At 42.9% G+C, this 20288-nt stretch overlaps 1 protein-coding gene across 1 annotated transcript in view; it reads left to right on the plus strand.

Annotated features, from left to right (window-relative positions):
• PTPRR (protein tyrosine phosphatase receptor type R) overlaps positions 1–20288 on the plus strand; it is a 192455-nt gene that overhangs the window by 135165 nt on the left and 37002 nt on the right. Inside the window, exons 7-10 of the mRNA XM_068272751.1 lie at positions 2129–2315; positions 5006–5090; positions 13640–13719; positions 18025–18162. Coding sequence (XP_068128852.1) covers positions 2129–2315; positions 5006–5090; positions 13640–13719; positions 18025–18162 — 490 coding nt within the window. The remainder of the gene's footprint in view (positions 1–2128; positions 2316–5005; positions 5091–13639; positions 13720–18024; positions 18163–20288) is intronic.

Raw genomic sequence — 20288 nt, forward strand, 5'->3', positions numbered from 1 at the left:
GCCGACAGACTGACTTCCGCAAACCCAGGACGACCAGGAGGGCAGCAAACAACACAAGCCGCAGCTAGTGCCCAAAAGGGAATGGTATCGGCAGTGTCCTTGGAGTGGGAAAATTTTCTGACACCCATGCAGCAGCACACAGAACAGCAAGCGTGCAGATCCACCTCCAACACCGATCGCCTGGAGAAGATGGTCAAGGACTACATGTCAAATGGCGTAGCTGTGTTGAACAATCCATCTGCACCCTTCAACTATTGGGTATCGAAGCTAGACACCTGGCACAAACTGGCAATGTACGCAATAGAGGTGCTGGCTTGCCCGGCAGCCAGCGGTATGTCGGAACGCTGTTTCAGTGCTGCCGGAGGCATCGTCACAGATCGGCGGCGTATCCGCCTCTCCACAGAAAATGCAGACCGTCTGACTCAAATTAAAATGAATCAATCCTGGATTGGAAACGACTACGCAACACTCCCGGACCCCAACCAAGTAACATGAACAATGAACATCTGTGATGGGTTAGCGTTTCCGGTCCCTGTTTATTGAACCTCTCATCTGTATTACATTTATGACTGCATGGCGACAAAATGCAAATTGCTATCCGCACGCTTCTTGTCCTCATGCAAGGCCTGGGTTGTTGTGTCTCAAAGCGTGGCCTTCTCCTCCTGCGCCACCCTCCTCTTGTTCCATCACGTGTGCTGCTGCTGGGTTAGCGTTACCGGTCCCTTTTCCTGGAACCTCTTATATGTATTACATTTATGACTGCATGCCGACAAAAAGCATGTTACCTGTGCAAAGAAAACAGACATTTCCCGCATTTAAAAGACAGTTTTCCCTTTGAAACTTTAGAATCGATTTTCTCAAAAACTATAAGCTCTTTTTGCTAAATTTTTTTTTCCTCTTGTACCCACTCCCAAGGTGCACATACCCTGTAAATTTGGGTTATGTAGCATGTAAGGAGGCTTTACAAAGCACGAAAGTTCGGGTCCCCATTGACTTCCATTATGTTCGGAGTTCGGCCATGTTCGGCCCGAACCCGAACATCTATATGTTCGCCCAACACTACACGTGACCCGTTCGGCCAATCACAGCGCTAGCCGAACGTTCGGGTAACGTTCGGCCATGCGCTCTTAGTTCGGCCATATGGCCGAACAGTTTGGCCGAACACCATCAGGTGTTCGGCCGAACCCGAACATCACCCGAACAGGGTGATGTTCTGCAGAACCCGAACAGTGGCGAACACTGTTCGCCCAACACTAGTGTGAACCAGCTCTTGGGGTCTGTTTCCACTAGGGGCAAATTTGTGCATTTTTTCAGCACACAAATTCCCACAACTAGGAATTGCTATAGAAAAATCACATCGAAATTGCCGCAATCTATTTTGCTACAATTTTAGAAATTCACAATGACTTTGTCAAGATTTTGACTCGATTTTCAAGTCATTGGGAATGTATTTTTTTTTTTTACTGCAATTGCGTCGCAAAATGCTTGGCAGTGTGTCTCAGCTCTTACTTATATTCTTTGTAATCACACAAGGTGATAACAAATGTTACTATCTAAAGAGCAGCATTATTACACAACACAACACAATATTTTATTTTAATTTTTTAATTTGAAATATAATTAGCTAATATACCTATCTTTGCTTAAACGTTAACATTCGTCTACTTAAAAATATATATATCATATATGTAGTTCCACAGAAACACTTTTTAATGTCATATTGTGAAAAAATAACTGTTTTCATCTCAATTTCTAACAAGCGATTTTCAAGAATTGTTTGAACATCCGGTCTTTGCAGTCATGATTACAACACACAATGGTGTACACTGGTATACTGTATACCGCGTACACTGGTGTATAGAACTGACCCAAATTTCTATTTACCTACATGAGTTATTGGGGTAGTTGGCCCCACACGCCAAATACAATCACCTATATGAGGTCCATAAAACCTCTTCTGTTCTGTGTGATCACAGTGCAGTCTAAATTCTGTGGAGGCTTTTTTCTTATTTGTACGTCTTTAATGTTTTCTTTTAGGTTTCCTTTTTCCAATGCTGGTAACAAGCAAATCTCTATTCGTCAATAAAATAAACGAAGTGATTTACTGATATGTTTCTTTCTGTTGCAGGAGAGGTTCCAATGTGTCTCTTACCTTGGACATGAGTGGTTTAGGGATCGTAGAACCCTTCAATGTGGCTCCTACACCACGAGAAAAGGTAGCCATAGAATACCTGCAAACAGCAAGCCGTGTTCTGACCAGACAACAGCTTCATGATGTGGTTAAAAGCTCCCATTTGCTTCACACTGAATTTATGGTATTAGCATTTGCAGTTTGCAGATTTAATACTTGATTATTCTTTCTAAGAAAAGTCATAGGGTTGAAACGTATGGTAGATAAATATAGTACATAATGGTTTGTTAAAAGTGAGTTTTCCTAAAGAAAACTGTGTGCTGTGATGAACACTCAACTCATAAACTGATGGCATTTAGAAACTCCTACAAAGGATGTTAATAGTCCCCTCGGGAACAAAGTGGCACATAAAAGGTACCTCCACCATGCCTAACTGATAGTTATTGCTATGACTTTTATCTGCTATATTAGGACAACACTCTCCTAAAACTAATTGAATGGTCCAGAGATCTAATCTATAAAATAAATTAAAAACACCCCCATGTTCTTTGGCAATCTGCAGAGAGACTTGAATTTGTTCTTAGTGAGCTGTGGGTCCTCTGCTTACATGCAAAATGGATGCCAGAAATAGCCACTAGTAAAATATTGGTAAAATTACAGATATTTTACTACTGGCAATGGTAATTCTGCTAGTAATATATCTGTACATTTTACAAATATTATACTATCGCTAAACCTAACATTATTCTAACATGAGCCCTCACTCTACTGATGCCTCACCCTAAGTGACCCCACCACCACCACCGCCGTTACCTTATTAACACCCTGCCGTTGCCCAGCCCTCTATAACCAAACAACCCCCAATGCTGAACTCTAATCCAACCAATACCATAAATATTAAGCACGAGGGAAGTTTGGTCAATAGCGGATAGAAACAAAGGTACACAGGTAGGGGATGCTGGGGCCACCCGTTATACAAACTGTGACTTCAAATAGCACACACAAATGTTAGTTTATAGGAGCTGTTACCATGGGTGCCTATGGGGCACACAAATTTTCTGTTTCCGGGTCCTAACCCAGCACTCCTCTATACGTTGCATTTTTAAAAGTTATTTCTTATTTTTAAGTTGATTACAGATAGGGGATATTGTAAGAGGTCTGAAGATTTTTCTGAGATATTACAGTAATTGTTAAATTACTTCATGTTTAAAAAAGAGTTGATCGATACTAAATAATAGTTAATATCACTGTTGACTTAAGAGTTTCAAATTGATAAGTACGACTATATCTCCATCCCATCCACCAAAGTGCCAATGGTCTACTTTTTCCTCATCTACTTTATAAGTACAACTATGATAATGATTTGATTTCCATTAATGGCCTAATAAAAATAGTCTTTAAACTGACATTCTTCAGACACGAGTGTGGCCGTATATTAAACAATACAATACTGGGCTGAACAATACTGAAGGTGTGTTGTCAAATAGTTCTCTATATTGATTTAAAGGGATTTTTGACAATACATAGGCACAGTATTATAGGCATTATTGTAATATTTATCTAGGACAGTGCTACATACTAATATGACTATGGGAACCGACATGTATATGCATCAGTAAACAGCATATTTTTGGTGCATCTGCAATGCATCAGGTATGCAGTGAAACCTACAGTAAGACCAATAGCAGTTCTGGATTACAGTCAGTAGTTTAAAGCTCAATATCAGTTTTTTTATTCTAATCTATCCCCTCCTTCAATTTTTTCTAACAGACAAATGGACTCTTGGCCTTCCAAAACTTCCCTAATAAAGATAGGGACACCAAGAGCCAAATATAGTGTAGTATCTACTGGTAACATGGGATGAAGTTGATAGAGTAAATACAAATATACTCACAAAGCAGGGTTACCTCAAAGGCAACCACTGTAACAGCAGGTGGGGAGATTTGACCTGACCCCACTCAAGATTAAGAAATCGCTCTCCGTAGATTAGGAAAACCAAGGGTGGACTTGGTAACATGGGTACAGAGCGCAAGAAGAGTATAAATGTCTAAAAAGTTTAAAATTTGTGGAGGTAATGGTGGACTTACCTCCTCCAAACGAACACAAGATATGCCAACAAAGTTTAGAGGCGCTTGGCCCAGCTACAGACCAGCTACAAACGTATTGCATTTTCCCCTGGAGTATGTAAATACATTTGTTCTGCTAAACGTTGTTGGCATATCTTGTGTCTGTTTGGGGGAGGTAACTCCACCATTGCCTCCACAAATTTTAAACTTTTTAGACATTTTTATTCTTCTGGCGCCTCTGTATCCCTGTTACAAAACTTCCCTAATATTCACCTTTGGTTTCCTTAACGTTAGGGTCTTTTCCAAGTGGACCAATCAGTTTTTCCTCCCACCAAAATAGCTTCCTGCTATGCAAAAACCATCCCCATCCTTAAGCCATGCCTTCTTCCTGGAAGTTGGAGCTTGAGAGAGGTTAAAAGTGTATTTCCATACACACTGGGCACCCACTTCCCAACGTGAGGGCTTTTCACTTGTGTGCATTGCTGCATAGTGGCAGGGAGAGGCTCAGATCCAACTCATGTCTCACTCTCTACAGTAACTGCTGTTTAAAGGTGCTAGTTCCTGCAAACTAAGTCCTTGTTTTGTAGTTCTCCAGTGATGATGAAGACATTTTAATGAGCTAGAGACATTGTTCTTTACATAAAGTGAGTGATTTGAATAAACAATAGTTGCCTACACAAATACAGTATGTCTAGACGTTTTCACCAGTTTACATTATACAATAAGTGGGAAAGGTCAAATTAATCACTTATGGTACAAAGCAATAACAGTGGTCTCACGTGACTTCATTGTTTTGTTGTGTAATCAGGAAATTCCAATGAACTTCATGGATCCCAAAGAAATTGATATACCAAGCCATGGAACCAAAAACCGCTACAAAACTATACTGCCAAGTAAGTCACAGAGTGCATAAACATGCCGGATTCTACACATACAAATGAGGAAAAACATATCTTAGACAATATAATGCATTATTGAATACAGTATCAAAATATGATTACTACTGCCCAGATAGCACGATAAATATTTAGAAAGTAGAACGATAAATATTTAGAATGTATAAGGCTTGCTAATTGAACGTAAAATAGTCAAGGTGGTAAATATCTGTTTGTAGTATGATTAACAGTATTAAAGGGAAATTGTTACCAAAATTACATAAGAACAAAATTGCTTATTTGTTTTACAATATTCTTTTATAAATGATTTAGTCAGTGTTTCCCTCATTGTAAATCTTTCCCTGATTTGCTTCCTGAAATTTATCATAGGCAGCAACATCTTTAGTACTGGCAAATGATCTCTCTGGAACGTTCATTACTGATAATTTTAAAGCCATTACAAAAACATTCCTGGTCTCCCAGAATGCTCTGGAGAGCATGGCTATAAGAAATGCTCTGGCTAGAAGAATTCTGCATAATAAACAGCCTAGGATAAGCCTCAGTGAGAGGGTGGGGCTACATCAATATATAGCTATAGGACAGCGCTGGGCTACAGCCTGCGGGCCAGATAAGGCAAGCGTGCACTGTAAATCCCGCCTACCAATAGGCGGCTGGATTCCTTCCCCCCCCCCCCCTCCCCCTCACTTGCAGAGACGCAAGCAGGTGATAACAGTGGGTTAAAATTCACCTAACTGCCGATTCCAGCATAGCGTCTACATTGCAACAGGGCGTCACATGACACGCGGTCAACACATGCCAGCATATTACACACTGGCTGCCACCAGCCAAAACCCAAGATTTTTTATATGAATCAGATTTATTCGCAAGAACAGAGGGTTTGTACAAGGAATTATTTTTGGCACAGAAAGACAAATTTATACAGTGGTGTGGCACAGACAGGAAAAAGTATTACATAGCACAAGCAAAAGAAAGGAAAGAGAGACAAAAGTGGCTATCCTGAAAATGTTACTGCCATTCTACTTTATTCCTTACAGTTCCTCTTTAAGTGATATGTCAGCACTTTTTTCAGTAAGAAATAATGAACACAGATAATGGTAATACTTAAAAATCTATTTGTCTGTAATATTGCTACACAGTGACAACTTACTTGTGAAACGCAATGAATAGGGATAGCAATTCTTAGGAGAACTCATGGAGAAGCATGTGATCAGTAGTGATGATCGAACACCTAGATGTTCGGGTTCGGTAAGGTTCGGCTGACGTCATCCAGCCCGCCTGCCGCCTCTCCTGCCACCAGGGGACGCCGGTCCTCCTGAGAGCTGGCCTGCCCCCTGCCACCTCCGCCCATCTAGGTGTTCGATCTTCACTAGGGATCAGTTTGATCAGCTGATAGATTTGTAAGGTTCAGATATGTTGTGTTGACTTCCTGGTTTAACACATGATCATGACCCGCAAATCATATCCTTACAAATCTATCAGCTGATCAAACTGATCACATGCTTCTCTATGAGTTCTCCTATGCATTGCCATGCCTAGCAATGTATACTTGTGTGGTGAAATAATATTATTACTAGACACCGATGAGCTTTCCAAAGTCAACGTCTCATCAAGTATGCAATCATCACTGGCAAGTTCTGATTGTTCCAATCGATTAGACAAAAGGATCGGAAATCAAACTGAAAGGATTGTTGAATCAAGTCTTTCAATCAATAGAAATCGATTGAAAGATCATGTTAAAGTCAATAAGATATAACTTACAATCTCTAACACTTTAAATCTTTGGTCTCCCTCAACACGGCCACAAACTTGACTGCCATTCTCCCAAGTTTGAGAATGATTCTCTGTGTGATAGAACTTAAGGATTTTGCTTGCACCACCCTGCCCGGGTCTCCTCTGAGTTTTGCTTTGGACACATTTGTTAAGGCAGAAATGGCAGTGACATAGCTACAGAGCCATGGAAGATAGTTCAACATCACCAGCACCATCATGAAATTTGTATTGCAAAATCATTTTTGAAATGGAATTATGCCATTTTGCCCTTTTTTTTAATTGCCAGTCAGTAATACATGCTACTTGCACAAGTAAAGCTAAATACTATCATTTATATTTTGACATATAAAGTAGGCAGAAGATAGACACGCTGGTGTGTACAGTAAGGTCAACTTATCGAAAAACTTTACAATCATCTAAACCCCAGGTTCTCAACGTTTGGTACGCATACCCAAGGGGGTACTTCTGATTGATCGAAGGGGTAGTAAGGCTTGATATAGTTGATCAAGTACCACAAATTAAATGTTTTTAGAAAAGATAAATGCTACATAAAAAAACGCCAAATTAGTATTTAGCTAATTAAAAGCTATATTAAATACTTGGAAACTGTTAAACAATTAGTAGGTACTGCTATTAAATATATCTGTATCTAACGGTACATGAAATCATTTTATGTCAGTGGTAATTGGCCAGCACAGACTTTTTAAAAGTGATACATATCAATGTAATGAGAAACTGAGTTAAACCAGTCTTGTACTTTGTGTTAGCCCTATGTAACCACAAGAGGTCACTGTTCTACTGGTTTGAACGCCTGCAGTAAGTTAGATGCCTGTAGCCAGTGCACTTGTAGCATCACATGCAGGATTGGCTAATAATGCTTGTGATATTCTAATCTTGTTATAATGTACAAACAATTACAGTTCGCTGTGATCCAATTGAGGGTCGCTAGCATTTGACAACTGGCAATTTTGAAAAACAAAATCCAATCCAGGGTATTTTGTTCTTCATTCTCCTCCAGCTTTAGTCTCTCAGCCATAGAAAAGCAAGCTCCTTCTGCAGAATGTATGCCGGGACCAGGGGTAAAATGCTGACTCTCCGTAGCTGTGATGGTTCTGTAAAGTATTTACATTAGTTAATACAGTTACGGAATTCCCAGGGATGGTTAATCAACAATGACAGCATTAAAACAAGTAAAATGCTGCTCTACATCGCTTTGGTCTTGCCCAGGCATGGGCAAACTTGGCCCTCCAGCTGTTAAAGTGGACCCAAATTAAAAATACAAGATTTCAGAAATAAAATCTATTTTCTAAATTATAATAATAAATAGCAGCCTTTTTTCAGCTGCATGATGACAAATATAAAATATTTTACATTTATTAGAGGAACCCCTCCCTTCCTTTCAAATTGCCGGGATTTTTCCGGCAAACTGGTGGAGTAGATGGTGTCCAGCAATGGAGGAATTGCTAATGGCTGCCCCCAGTATAACCCTAGCTATGAAAAGAGAAGGGTGAAAAGCATGCACTGAAATGATCATAGGTTTGAAGGAGTGTTTATTTATCTTTGTATGTGTCAGAGTGGTGCAACTAAATACTTTTAATTAAAAAAATGTTTGGTTTGGGTCCGCTTTAAGGAACTACAAGTCCCACAATGCATTGCAGGAGTCTGACAGCCACAGTCATGACTCATAAAGGCAAATGTATTGTGGGACTTGTAGTTCCGTAACAGCTGGAGGGCCGAGTTTGCCCATGCCTGGTCTTGCCACACACTTGTCAGATATAAGTAGCAATGCAAACATTCCTTCTAAAAATGGTTTTTACATGTTGAAGTATGCCTGGATGCTCCCCATAAATTAGTTTTATAAGCGCCTTTTCACATATCTTTGTGACATCTCCTGATGATAAAGTACATGCCTCAGTAGCATAAGGAAAATATACTGTGCAGTGATATTTAAGAACAGCAGAAAATATTGACTGCGACTGAAAAATGTGATTAAAAAAAACAAAAACATAACTGTTTATTTAAAGAGACACTGAAGCGAAAAAAATTATCATATAATGAATTGGTTGTGTAGTACGGATAATTACTAGAACATTAGTAGCAAAGAAAATATTCTCATATTTGTATTTTCAGTTATATAGTGTTTTTTATAACATTAAGTCTTGGAGTTTAATGGCTCTTTTGCATAGATAACAACTGGAGTTTCTTAACTCTTCCTGTACTGGAAACAATATTAGACTCATGTCTCTGCTCCTAATGTTTTATTTCTTAGCTGTACTACACATACAAATCATTATATCATCATTTTTTTTCGCTTTAGTGTCTCTTTAAGAATTGTATTAAAGCCTTACTAATGCCAGGGATAAACACAAACATATAGAATCATATGATGCAGTATGATACTCTTACATTTCATTACATATTTGGAACTGCTTATCAAAAAAGAACAATACAGTCTATGCTGGCGAGACAACAGACGACACACGGACACCGGGAGCCCGCTCTGGTGTGATATTGTTTGGATATGGTTAATATATCTTAAGAAGTGAATATACTCACAAGTATGGGTTGCTTCACTCGTATGAGCCAGTGGGGAATAACCGTCCCCACTCGGTCTTTGTCCAGGAGGTTAACCACTTCACGACCGCCCCCAGCCGATGGGCGGCGGCAAAGTCCGGGCCCAAACGACCGCAATACGCCCATCGGCGGGGGCGGCTGCGGGAGTGGCTATGCGGCGATCGCGTCATTCGTGACGCGATCAGCCGCCGGGGACTGGCTCCGCCCCCCGTTCGCTGTAACCCGCCGGCCGTTCGGAAGCGCCGGCGGGTTACTAGCACCCGGATCGCCGCGTGTACTGTGTATAATAGGCTTTGTAATGTATACAAAGCCTATTATACTGGCTGCCTCCTGCCCTGGTGGTCCCAGTGTCCGAGGGACCACCAGGGCAGGCTGCAGCCACCCTAGTCTGCACCCAAGCACACTGATTTCCCCCCCCCTGCCCCCTGATCGCCCACAGCACCCCTCAGACCCCCCCCCCCCCTGCCCACCCCCCAGACCACTGTTTGCACCCAGTCACCCCCCTAATCACCCATCAATCACTCCCTGTCACTATCTGTCAACGCTATTTTTTTTTAGTCCCTAATCTGCCCCCTACTCCCTCCTGATCACCCCCCCACCCCTCAGATTCTCCCCAGACCCCCCCCCAGACCCCCCCCCCCCCCCCGTGTACTGTATGCATCTATCCCCCCTGATCACCTGTCAATCACCTGTCAATCACCTGTCAATCACCCGTCAATCACCCGTCAATCACCCCCTGTCACTGCCACCCATCAATCAGCCCCTAACCTGCCCCTTGCAATCTGATCACCCACCCACTCCAATAGATCGCCCCCGCAGATCCGACATCAGATCACCTCCCAAATCCATTGTTTACATCTATTCTCTCCTCTAAACACCCACTAATTACCCATCAATCACCCCCTATCACCACCTGTCACTGTTACCCATCAGATTAGACCCTAATCTGCCCCTTGCGGGCACCCAATCACCCGCCCACACGCTCAGATTGCCCTCAGACCCCCCCCACCTTATCAATTCGCCCGTGCAATATTTACATCTGTTATTCCCTGTAATAACCCACTTATCACCTGTCAATCACCCATCAATCACCCCCTGTCACTGCCACCCATCAATCACCCCCTGTTACTGCCACCCATCAATCAGCCCCTAACCTGACCCTTGCGGGCAATCTGATCACCCACCCACACCAATAGATCGCCCGCAGATCCGACATTAGATCACCCCCCAAGTGCAATGTTTACATCTCTTCTCTCTTTTAAACACCCACTAATTACCCATCAATCACCCCCTATCACCACCTGTCACTGTTACCCATCAGATTAGACCCTAATCTGGCCCTTGCGGGCACCCAATCACCCGCCTACACGCTCAGATTGCCCTCAGACCCCCCCTTATCAATTCGCCAGTGCAATATTTACATCTGTTATTCCCTGTAATAAGCCACTGATCACCTGTCAATCACCCATCAATCACCCCCTGTCACTGCCACCCACCAATCACTTGTGGGGTTCCTATACTGCCCTGGCATTTTAGGGGCCCTAAACCGTGAGGAGTAGTCTAGAAAACAAATGCCTCAAAATGACCTGTGAATAGGACGTTGGGCCCCTTAGCGCACCTAGGCTGCAAAAAAGTGTCACACATGTGGTATCGCCATACTCAGGAGAAGTAGTATAATGTGTTTTGTGGTGTATTTTTACACATACCCATGCTGGGTGGGAGAAATCTCTCTGTAAATGGACAATTGTGTGTAAAAAAAATCAAATAATTGTCATTTACAGAGATATTTCTCGCACCCAGCATGAGTATGTGTAAAAATACACCCCAAAACACATTATACTACTTCTCCTGAATACGGCGGTACCACATGTGTGGCACTTTTTTGCACCCTAAGTGCGCTAAGGGGCCCAAAGTCCAATGAGTACCTTTAGGATTTCACAGGTCATTTTGCGACATTTGGTTTCAAGACTACTCCTCACAGTTTAGGGCCCCTAAAATGCCAGGGCAGTATAGGAACCCCACAAATGACCCCATTTTAGAAAGAAGACACCCCAAGGTATTCCGTTAGGAGTATGGTGAGTTCATAGAAGATTTTATTTTTTGTCACAAGTTAGCGGAAAATGACACTTTGTGAAAAAAAAACAATTAAAATCAATTTCCGCTAACTTGTGACAAAAAAAAAAAATCTTCTATGAACTCACCATACATCTAACGGAATACCTTGGGGTGTCTTCTTTCTAAAATGGGGTAATTTGTGGGGTTCCTATACTGTCCTGGCATTTTAGGGGCCCTAAACCGTGAGGAGTAGTCTTGAAACGAAATTTCTCAAAATGACCTGTGAAATCCTAAAGGTACTCATTGGACTTTGGGCCCCTTAGCGCAGTTAGGGTGCAAAAAAGTGCCACACATGTGGTATCGCCGTACTCAGGAGAAGTAGTATAATGTGTTTTGGGGTGTATTTTTCCACATACCCATGCTGAGTGGGAGAAATATCTCTATAAATAGACAATTGTGTGTAAACAAAATAAAAAAATTGTCATTTACGGAGATATTTCTCCCACCCAGCATGGGTATGTGTAAAAATACACCCCAAAACACATTATACTACTTTTCCTGAGTACGGCAATACCACATGTGTGGCACTTTTTTGCAGCCTAACTGCGCTAAGGGGCCCAAAGTCCAATGAGCATCTTTAGGTTTACAGGGGTGCTTACAATTAGGCACCCCCCAAAATGCCAGGACAGTGAACACACCCCACAAATGACCCCATTTTGGAAAGTAGACACTTCAAGGTATTCAGAGAGGAGAATAGTGAGTCCGTGGCAGATTTCATTTTTTTTTGTCGCAAGTTAGAAGAAATGGAAACTTTTTTTTTTTTTTTTTTCACAAAGTGTCATTTTCCGCTAACTTGTGACAAAAAATAAAATCTTCTATGAACTCACCATGCCTCTCACTGAATACTTTGGGATGTCTTCTTTCCAAAATGGGGTCATTTGGCGGGTATTTGTACTATCCTGGAATTTTAGCCCCTCATGAAACATGACAGGTGCGCAGAAAAGTCAGAGATGCTTGAAAATGGGAAAATTCACTTTTGGCACCATAGTTTGTAAACGCTATAACTTTTACCCAATCCAATAAATATACACTGAATGGTTTTTGTTTTATCAAAGACATGTAGCAGAATAACTTTCGCGCTCAAATGTATAGGAAATGTTACTTTATTTGAAAAATGTCAGCACAGAAAGTTAAAAAAGTCATTTTTTTGACAAAATTCATGTCTTTTTTGATGAATATAATAAAAAGTAAAACTCGCAGCAGCAATCAAATAGCATCAAAAGAAAGCTGTATTAGTGACAAGAAAAGGAGGTAAAATTCATTTAGGTGGTAGGTTGTATGACCGAGCATTAAACCGTGAAAGCTGCAGTGGTCTGAATGGAGAAAAAGGCTCTGGTCCTTAAGGGGCGAAAAGACTGTGGTCCTCAAGTGGTTAAGGTCGCTCCTAAAATATTTTGATTTGCAAAAACAAAAACAAAATTGCGAGGCGAGAACCCCACAAAGTAGGGTATATAGTATATACTAAAAAGCAGAGCCGGGACAAGGTCCTCCAGCACCCAAGGCTGAGACACCAAAGTGCGCCCCTCCATCCCTGCCATCGCAGGCATCACACACTGATTGCTATTAGACTAAGAGGCGCCACAGGGCCCACAACCTCCCCAACACCTTAATATCTAGTTATCTGGCTTGCAGTCACTGCCATGTATCCCCTTTTCTTATTTCTTTCTGCTTCATACACAATTAGGAATGACAGCTGAATGAATTGTGCGCCCCCTCCTACACTGCGCCCTGAGGCTGGAGCCTCTCCAGCCTATGCCTCGGCCTGGCCCTGCTAGAAAGGTACAGGAGGCGCCCAAGGAGTTCAACTTAGTAAAAGAAAAAGGTTGTCACAGGCGCTTTAGACGATCCAGCATACCTTATTCGGGCACATATTTGACCTGAGGAAGCTGTCACTGTGCACTATATGTTTTTATTATTAATAAATTCGACAACCTTTTTCTTTTACTAAATTTAACTCCTTAAGAGTTTTTTTTATTCTGACACCTACTTTTGGGCGCCTCCTGTACCTGTCTAGTAAATACAGTCTATGCCGCATTATATGCCTTTTATAATTCTACATTTTTTTTTCTTATTGCTTGCTTTATTAGATCCAGCGAGCAGAGTGTGTTTGAAACCAAAGAATGCCAAGGATGCACTAAGCACCTATATAAATGCTAATTTTATCAGGGTGAGTTCTGCATGTTCATACTGTAGTGTTATGTTTGTGCTATATCACTTCTCTTGCTTAAAGGAAGCAACTACCCTCTGTACTGTAGTCCTCCTGGGCCCTCACTGGATTTCTGCAATCTTCCATTCAACAGATGTGCCCCTCTGAAAGCTGCATGCTTGGCCCCAGGCTGTGCACCTCCAGCAGAGCAGGATCATCCACCAGGCAATCTAGGCAGGTGATTGGGGCATAGTGGGTGTCAAGGGGCTCACCTGCCGCCTTCTCTGATCTCTCTCCACTTCAGCTTACCAAAAAGACTACAAGGAGGCCCAAAATCTTCTACCTTACCTAAAGCCCCGTTATATCTTAATCCATCTCTGACCTCCGGAAGCGTTCTGCGGTTGCTCAGTTCCTAAAAATTAGCGGCCAGCTTCCGGAGGGGCACAGCGGCTGAATACAAACAGTGGAATGGAGCAACAGTGATGGACCAGGACAGATAAAAAGAGACTGCAAGAGGCCCCAGGTCAATTTTATTTCACTTTAGGTTCCAGGAATAAAATCTACTCTCGATTTAAAGATTTCATAAGAAAAATAAGTTGTTTAATAATTCAAAGCACACTGGTTCTATCCTAGTCAATTTTCCTTTATATTAACAGTTGAAAATAAGAAATACTCTATATACTTGAATATAAGTCAACCTCGTGTATAAGTCAACAATATTTTACACTCTTAAAGGGACTCCGAGCAGTAAATAAATACAAAATTGGAACTAACCTGGAGCTTTCTCCACCCCGTCGTAGGTCGGGAGATCCCTCAGCGTCCCTCTGGCTCCGCTCCCAGGGCCTGGCCAGAAATGGCTCCCGGCGGCTCCCGGCGACAATGGGACCAAGTGTCGGGCTCCCTCTTCCGGAAAGATGCCGTCAGTTGCCACCACGCCGGCCGCCTCGCGTCATCACGGCGGCCGGCGTGATGACGTGAGGCGGCCGGCGTGGTGACGAATTACGTCATCTTTCCGGAAGAGGGAGCCCGACACTCGGTCCCAGTGTTGCCGGGAGCCATTTCTGGCCAGGCCCTAGGAGCGGAGCCAGAGGAACGCTGAGGGATCTCCTGACCTACAATGGGGTGGAGAAAGCCACAGGTAAGTTCCGATTTTGTATTTATTTACAGGTCAGAGTCCCTTTAAGCTGGAATTTTTGACTGCACTTGGGAACAAGGAAAAGTTAACAGCTGCACTTGGGGACCAGGAGGGGTTAATGACTGCACTGCATAAAGTATTGCAGCCTCCTGTCCCTTCACTGTAGCCAATAACTCCTCCAGGACCCCAAGTGCAGCAATTTTTCACTCCCCTTCCTGCAGCCCAGTATCTTTCTCCCTGCCCCTTTCCTTGTTAATTGTTGTGGCCAGAACTTTTAGACCTGTGTTTTCTTGCATTCCGTTATCAAGAAAGTGTCACTTACCACTGAGTAAATTTCTGCAAAGGGGAATGTCACTATTAGTACACACATTACTCAATGTGCTCAGTGTTGCTGTGACTTGTGTATAAGTCGACCCCTATACTTTTACTTTACTTTTATTTAGTGAGTCAGATCTAAATTTCTAGACTTATAGTCTATGTCAATTTAAAGGATGGGAATAAAGTTAAGACTAGAGTCATTTCAGTAGAAAAATACATATATTTACATAGATCTGTACAAGATTCATGAAAGAGGGACACATGAGAAAGAAAGAGGGACAGAGGGATTGGGATTTCAAAGAGGGACTGTTTGGAGCTATGCTTACAGTTGACTTGTCACTAGCAGTACACTTTGCATGCAATGGCAAGTTACATTATTATTCTGAGTAAAATAGAGGGAGGCAATATACCAAGTGTGAAAAATAACATCGAGTATCTAGACAGGCTATGGAAAACCAGTAGTGGAGTTTTTTTTAGAAGGCAAAAAGGAACAAAAAAGCCCTGCAGATACATTTACTTACACAGCTGTTGCTGATGAGCAGAACATGCCTGAGTGCAGGTTGGAACACACAGCTCTATATACAGTATTTTAAGACCCACTCTCTAAATGTTGAAAAGACCCACTCTCTAAAATGTTGACATTTTACTACCCATATATTCATTTTTTTGCAGCAGAATAAAATTCTCCGTATATCGTCTGTCACAAGGGGTGCTTTTTAATATCTGACAGATCTTTACCTGTAAACAAAGCAGCTGACAAGAGAGGGATTTCCATCTACACAGACTGACATGACTTCTAATTGCCATTACTTCTCTGCAAAAGTAACAGCTCATCATATGAAAGAGGCCTGGTGAAGAGAGAAGCCACTGTTTCTGTCTGATGATGAACAGCATGCCAGATCTTAAAAATTCGCATTTCTGAAATTTTTTGACAGAAAATATATGGAGGATTTTACTATGTTGCCATTGCCTAAATGACTGTAGGTATAGCAACATTTTTGCCGTAGTTGTCCTTTAAGGCTGTGGCTTTTCCACCAGTAATTCTGGATGCAGGCACACTTGGCCAACAACAGCAAACCATTATTTCCATGGCTCTACCTCTACCCACCATCTTGAAGTAATATATGCTTTTTGAATATATGCTGAACTGATAACATACAAGTACCGTCTGTTTCAAAGGGAGTCTGAAGTGAAAAGAAAACAAAACAGATACTTACCTAAGGAAAGGGAAGGCTCTGGGTCCTATAGAGCCTTCCCGATCTCCTCACGGTCCCTGACCCTCCCCCTCCCCCCCTGCAGGCCCTTTCACACCAGAGGGATTTTTCGGCGTTTTAACGCCACGGCCAAAGTTGGCGTTTTGCTAAGTAAAAGAAAGTCTATAGACTTTCATTTTACCTTTCACATCTAACTCGACGTTTTAGAGCGTTGCGTTTCAATGCTCCCAGGAGCTTTTTCAGGGCTGTTTACAGCCAAAGTTGGCTGTTGGCGTTTCAATGATAGTCAATCGAAAACGCCAACTTCAGCGTTTTCAAAGCCTTTTCAAAGCGTTTTACAGCTATCTTGTTCACTTATTTTTATAGAAGAAAAAAAAAAGGACGTTTTCATATGGGCTGTAAAGCTCTTTCAAAACGCTTTGAAAACGCTATGTATTGGCGTTAAGCAAAAGGCTGACTTACAGCCTTTTCTACTGCAGCCTCTAGTGTGAAAGAGCCCTAACAGTCTACGACACATTGGTCGTAGACTGCTCTCTTGCATGTTGGGTGGGCTTTGCGAGTCTTCAGAAGCACTCAGGCTTACAAAGAGGGGCCGCCTCCCCTTGCACATTCGGATATGCGCAGTACAGAGCCGCACATCTTTTGGAGCCCGAGTGCTCCCAAAGACTTGCAAAGCCTTCCATGGTGGGAGATTTGAACTGAGGATCCAGTGCTGGAATGCAGGGACCGTGAGGAGAACAGGAAGGATCTGTAGGACCCAGAGCCTTCCCTCTACTTAGGTACTCATCTATTTTTTATTATTATTTTTTCTTCATACTTGATTTAAGAAGGCAGTACTTTACAATGTTACACATAAGGATAACTTGTGAATGAACCCAAGTTTGCTCTGTGAAACTACACCCAATAGGAGTTATTTTGGGAGTGGTAAGAAAAAACCTATGCCCCCGCCAAACACACACACACACACACACACACACACACTCAAACACACTCACACACACTCTCAAACACACACACAAACACACACGCACACACTCACTCACACACACACTATCTCACACACACACTCACACACACACTCACACAAACACTCACACACACACGCACACACACTCACACACACACACTCACAAACACACACACCCACACACTCACACACACACTCACACTCTCACACACACACACTCACACACACACAAACACTCACACACACAAACACTCACACACACATACTCGCACACACACTCACACACACACTCACACACACACAAACACTCACACACACACACACGCACACACTCGCACACACACTCACACACACACTCTCACACACACACTCTCACACACACACACACACACACACGCACACACTCACACACACTTACACACTCTCTCACACACACACTCACCCACACACACAAACACTCACACACACAATCACTCGCACACACACTCACTCACACTCACACACACACACATACTCACACACACTCACACACTCGCACACACACTCACACACACATATACACCTGAACAGTGATGCCCCACGGTTGATGTCCCTGGGCGGTGACCCTTTGCCTAGGTTTTGTATATCCCTCTGCTAGGATGATGACACAGTGATATCATTATACTAATTATGACTTCTGTGATTTGCTGTAGGGTTACCGTGGAGCAGAGAAGACATACATTGCTACTCAAGGACCGATGATTAACACCGTAAATGACTTTTGGCAGATGGCTTGGCAAGAAGATGTTCCTGTTATTGTTATGATCACTAAACTCAAAGAAAAAAATGAGGTATCCTGAATCAATGGACTTGTTTCTCTCTTTTCAAAAAAAATGCATTCTTTTATCATACAGTGTAGAGTGTCACATGATGAAGCATCTTTATAAAAGTATATAATAATGATAAGAAGAAATTCCCAATCATCTCAGTGATTTCCTGTTGTGGCAGGTCTTAAGCTACATACACATGTGCGATCAATGACTAGCATAGCACCAGGGCCGGAGCTACCATAGGAAAAAATAGGCAATTGCCCCAGGGCCCCAGAGCCTGTAGGGGCCCCCAAGGTGTCCCTCCCCCATCTTAACTGTTGCTCTCCAGGGACTCTGCAGAGTCTGTTAAGTTGGGAGGTAGCTGGGGGAGGGTCAGCAGCCAGCTCAGGGGCCCAGGAGGGAAATTTGGCTACAACAAAGGGCCTCTAATGACGCTTTTTGGTCGGGGGGGGTCTGTTGGGGGCCCCCAGGCTAATTTTTCCCTAGGGCCCAATTGTTACTTGAACCGGCCCTGCATAGCACCAATGAAGAACTAATGCTGCAGTTGAAGAAAGGCCTTCAGTAAGCCCCTCTGGTCCAGGGTCCCTGGAGTGATTGCAACTGTGCATCCCAGACCTCTTTCACATGGGCGGCTGAAGGTGGTGAATCCACTTGCCTGTTGGCTGTTCCCATGTACTGCTCGGGTGCTTGCTAGTACTCAGCATAAACAGTGCAAAGGAAACCACTGCATTGAGTCACATCTGAACACTGCCACAGTCACACTCAGATGTGACCTGATGCTGTTCTTTGTTGCTGGGCAACTGCCCCATGGCCCTTAATCAATTCACTTTTTCTCCTAAGTTTTGTCTTAGGTGATATTTTCACACCTTAACAATAAAATGACTTTTAAACCACCAGCAAGCAAGAAAATACTCAGAATAATATTGATAGTACTTAAAGGGAATCTTAAGCCAGGTTAAAAAATGCAGTTTTACTTACCTGGGGGCTTCTACTGGCCCCCTGCAGTTGGCCTGTGCCCGCGCCACTACTCTAGGATTCACTCTACTGCGCCTGCTCAGAGCGCTCTTGGCGATGAGATCGCGAATGAGGACTCACGAGCAGCCAGGCACCGTGGCCAGCGACAGGCTCAGTTGCCCGAAGCTGAAACTGAGCCGCGGCGGGGGACTTGGACGATCCTGGAGTAGCGGTGCGGGCACAGGCCGACTGCAGGGGGCCAGTAGAAGCCCCAGGGAAAGTCAAACTGCATTTTTAAAGGACCACTACCGCGAATAATTTAATTTTCAGCCATCCCACAGTAGATGTAATAAGTATATAGAAGCTTTCCTGTGTCTTTTTATTTATTTATTTTTTTTGTGATGGCCCTTTAATTTTACATAGATCACTGTAATCTGTGGCCGTCAGTGCCTGACATAGCGCTGACGGACTTTTGTAAAAAAAAAAGAAAAGAAACAGGAAGGCTTCTATATACTTATTATATCTACTGTGGGATGACTGAAAATTAAATGATTCGCGGTAGTGGTCCTTTAATCTGGCTTAAGGATCCCTTTAATCACCTACTTTTTGGTACTTTTTCAATTGCAGAGTGCTGGAAAATAATTTTAAACAGAAAATGAAAAATTATCTCTTAGGGAAGAAAACAAAGACTAGCGACAATCTGCGTGTCTCTAGCCTGGCGGTTTTTATATTGGAGGACAGCAGAGCACAGAGAGAGACTGGGGGCGCACTATAAGGACACAGAGGGTAGGCATTATATGCCGAATGTGCCTCTGTGTCCTAATATTGATGGCAGAAACCCACCTCGGGTTCTCTTTAAGGCTAGGTTCACAGTGGGAGTTGAGTTGCGTTCCCCGTAACAGCAAGAACAGAACGGAACGGGAAAGTCAGGCTGATCATTATCCGCATTTTGTATCATAAGAAGTTAAAGGAATACTGTAGGGGGGTCGGGGAAAATGAGTTGAACTTACTCGGGGCTTCTAATGGTCCCCCGCAGACATCCTGTGCCCGCGCAGCCACTCACTGATGCTCCGGCCCTGCCTCCAGTTCACTTCTGGAATTACCGACTTTAAAGACTGAAAACCACTGCGTTGCCGTGTCCTCGCTCCCGCTGAGGTCACCAGGAGCGCACTGCGCAGGCACAGACCATACTG

This window comes from Hyperolius riggenbachi, chromosome 3 (genome assembly GCF_040937935.1).
Source record: "Hyperolius riggenbachi isolate aHypRig1 chromosome 3, aHypRig1.pri, whole genome shotgun sequence".
Classification (NCBI taxonomy): Eukaryota; Metazoa; Chordata; class Amphibia; order Anura; family Hyperoliidae; genus Hyperolius; species Hyperolius riggenbachi.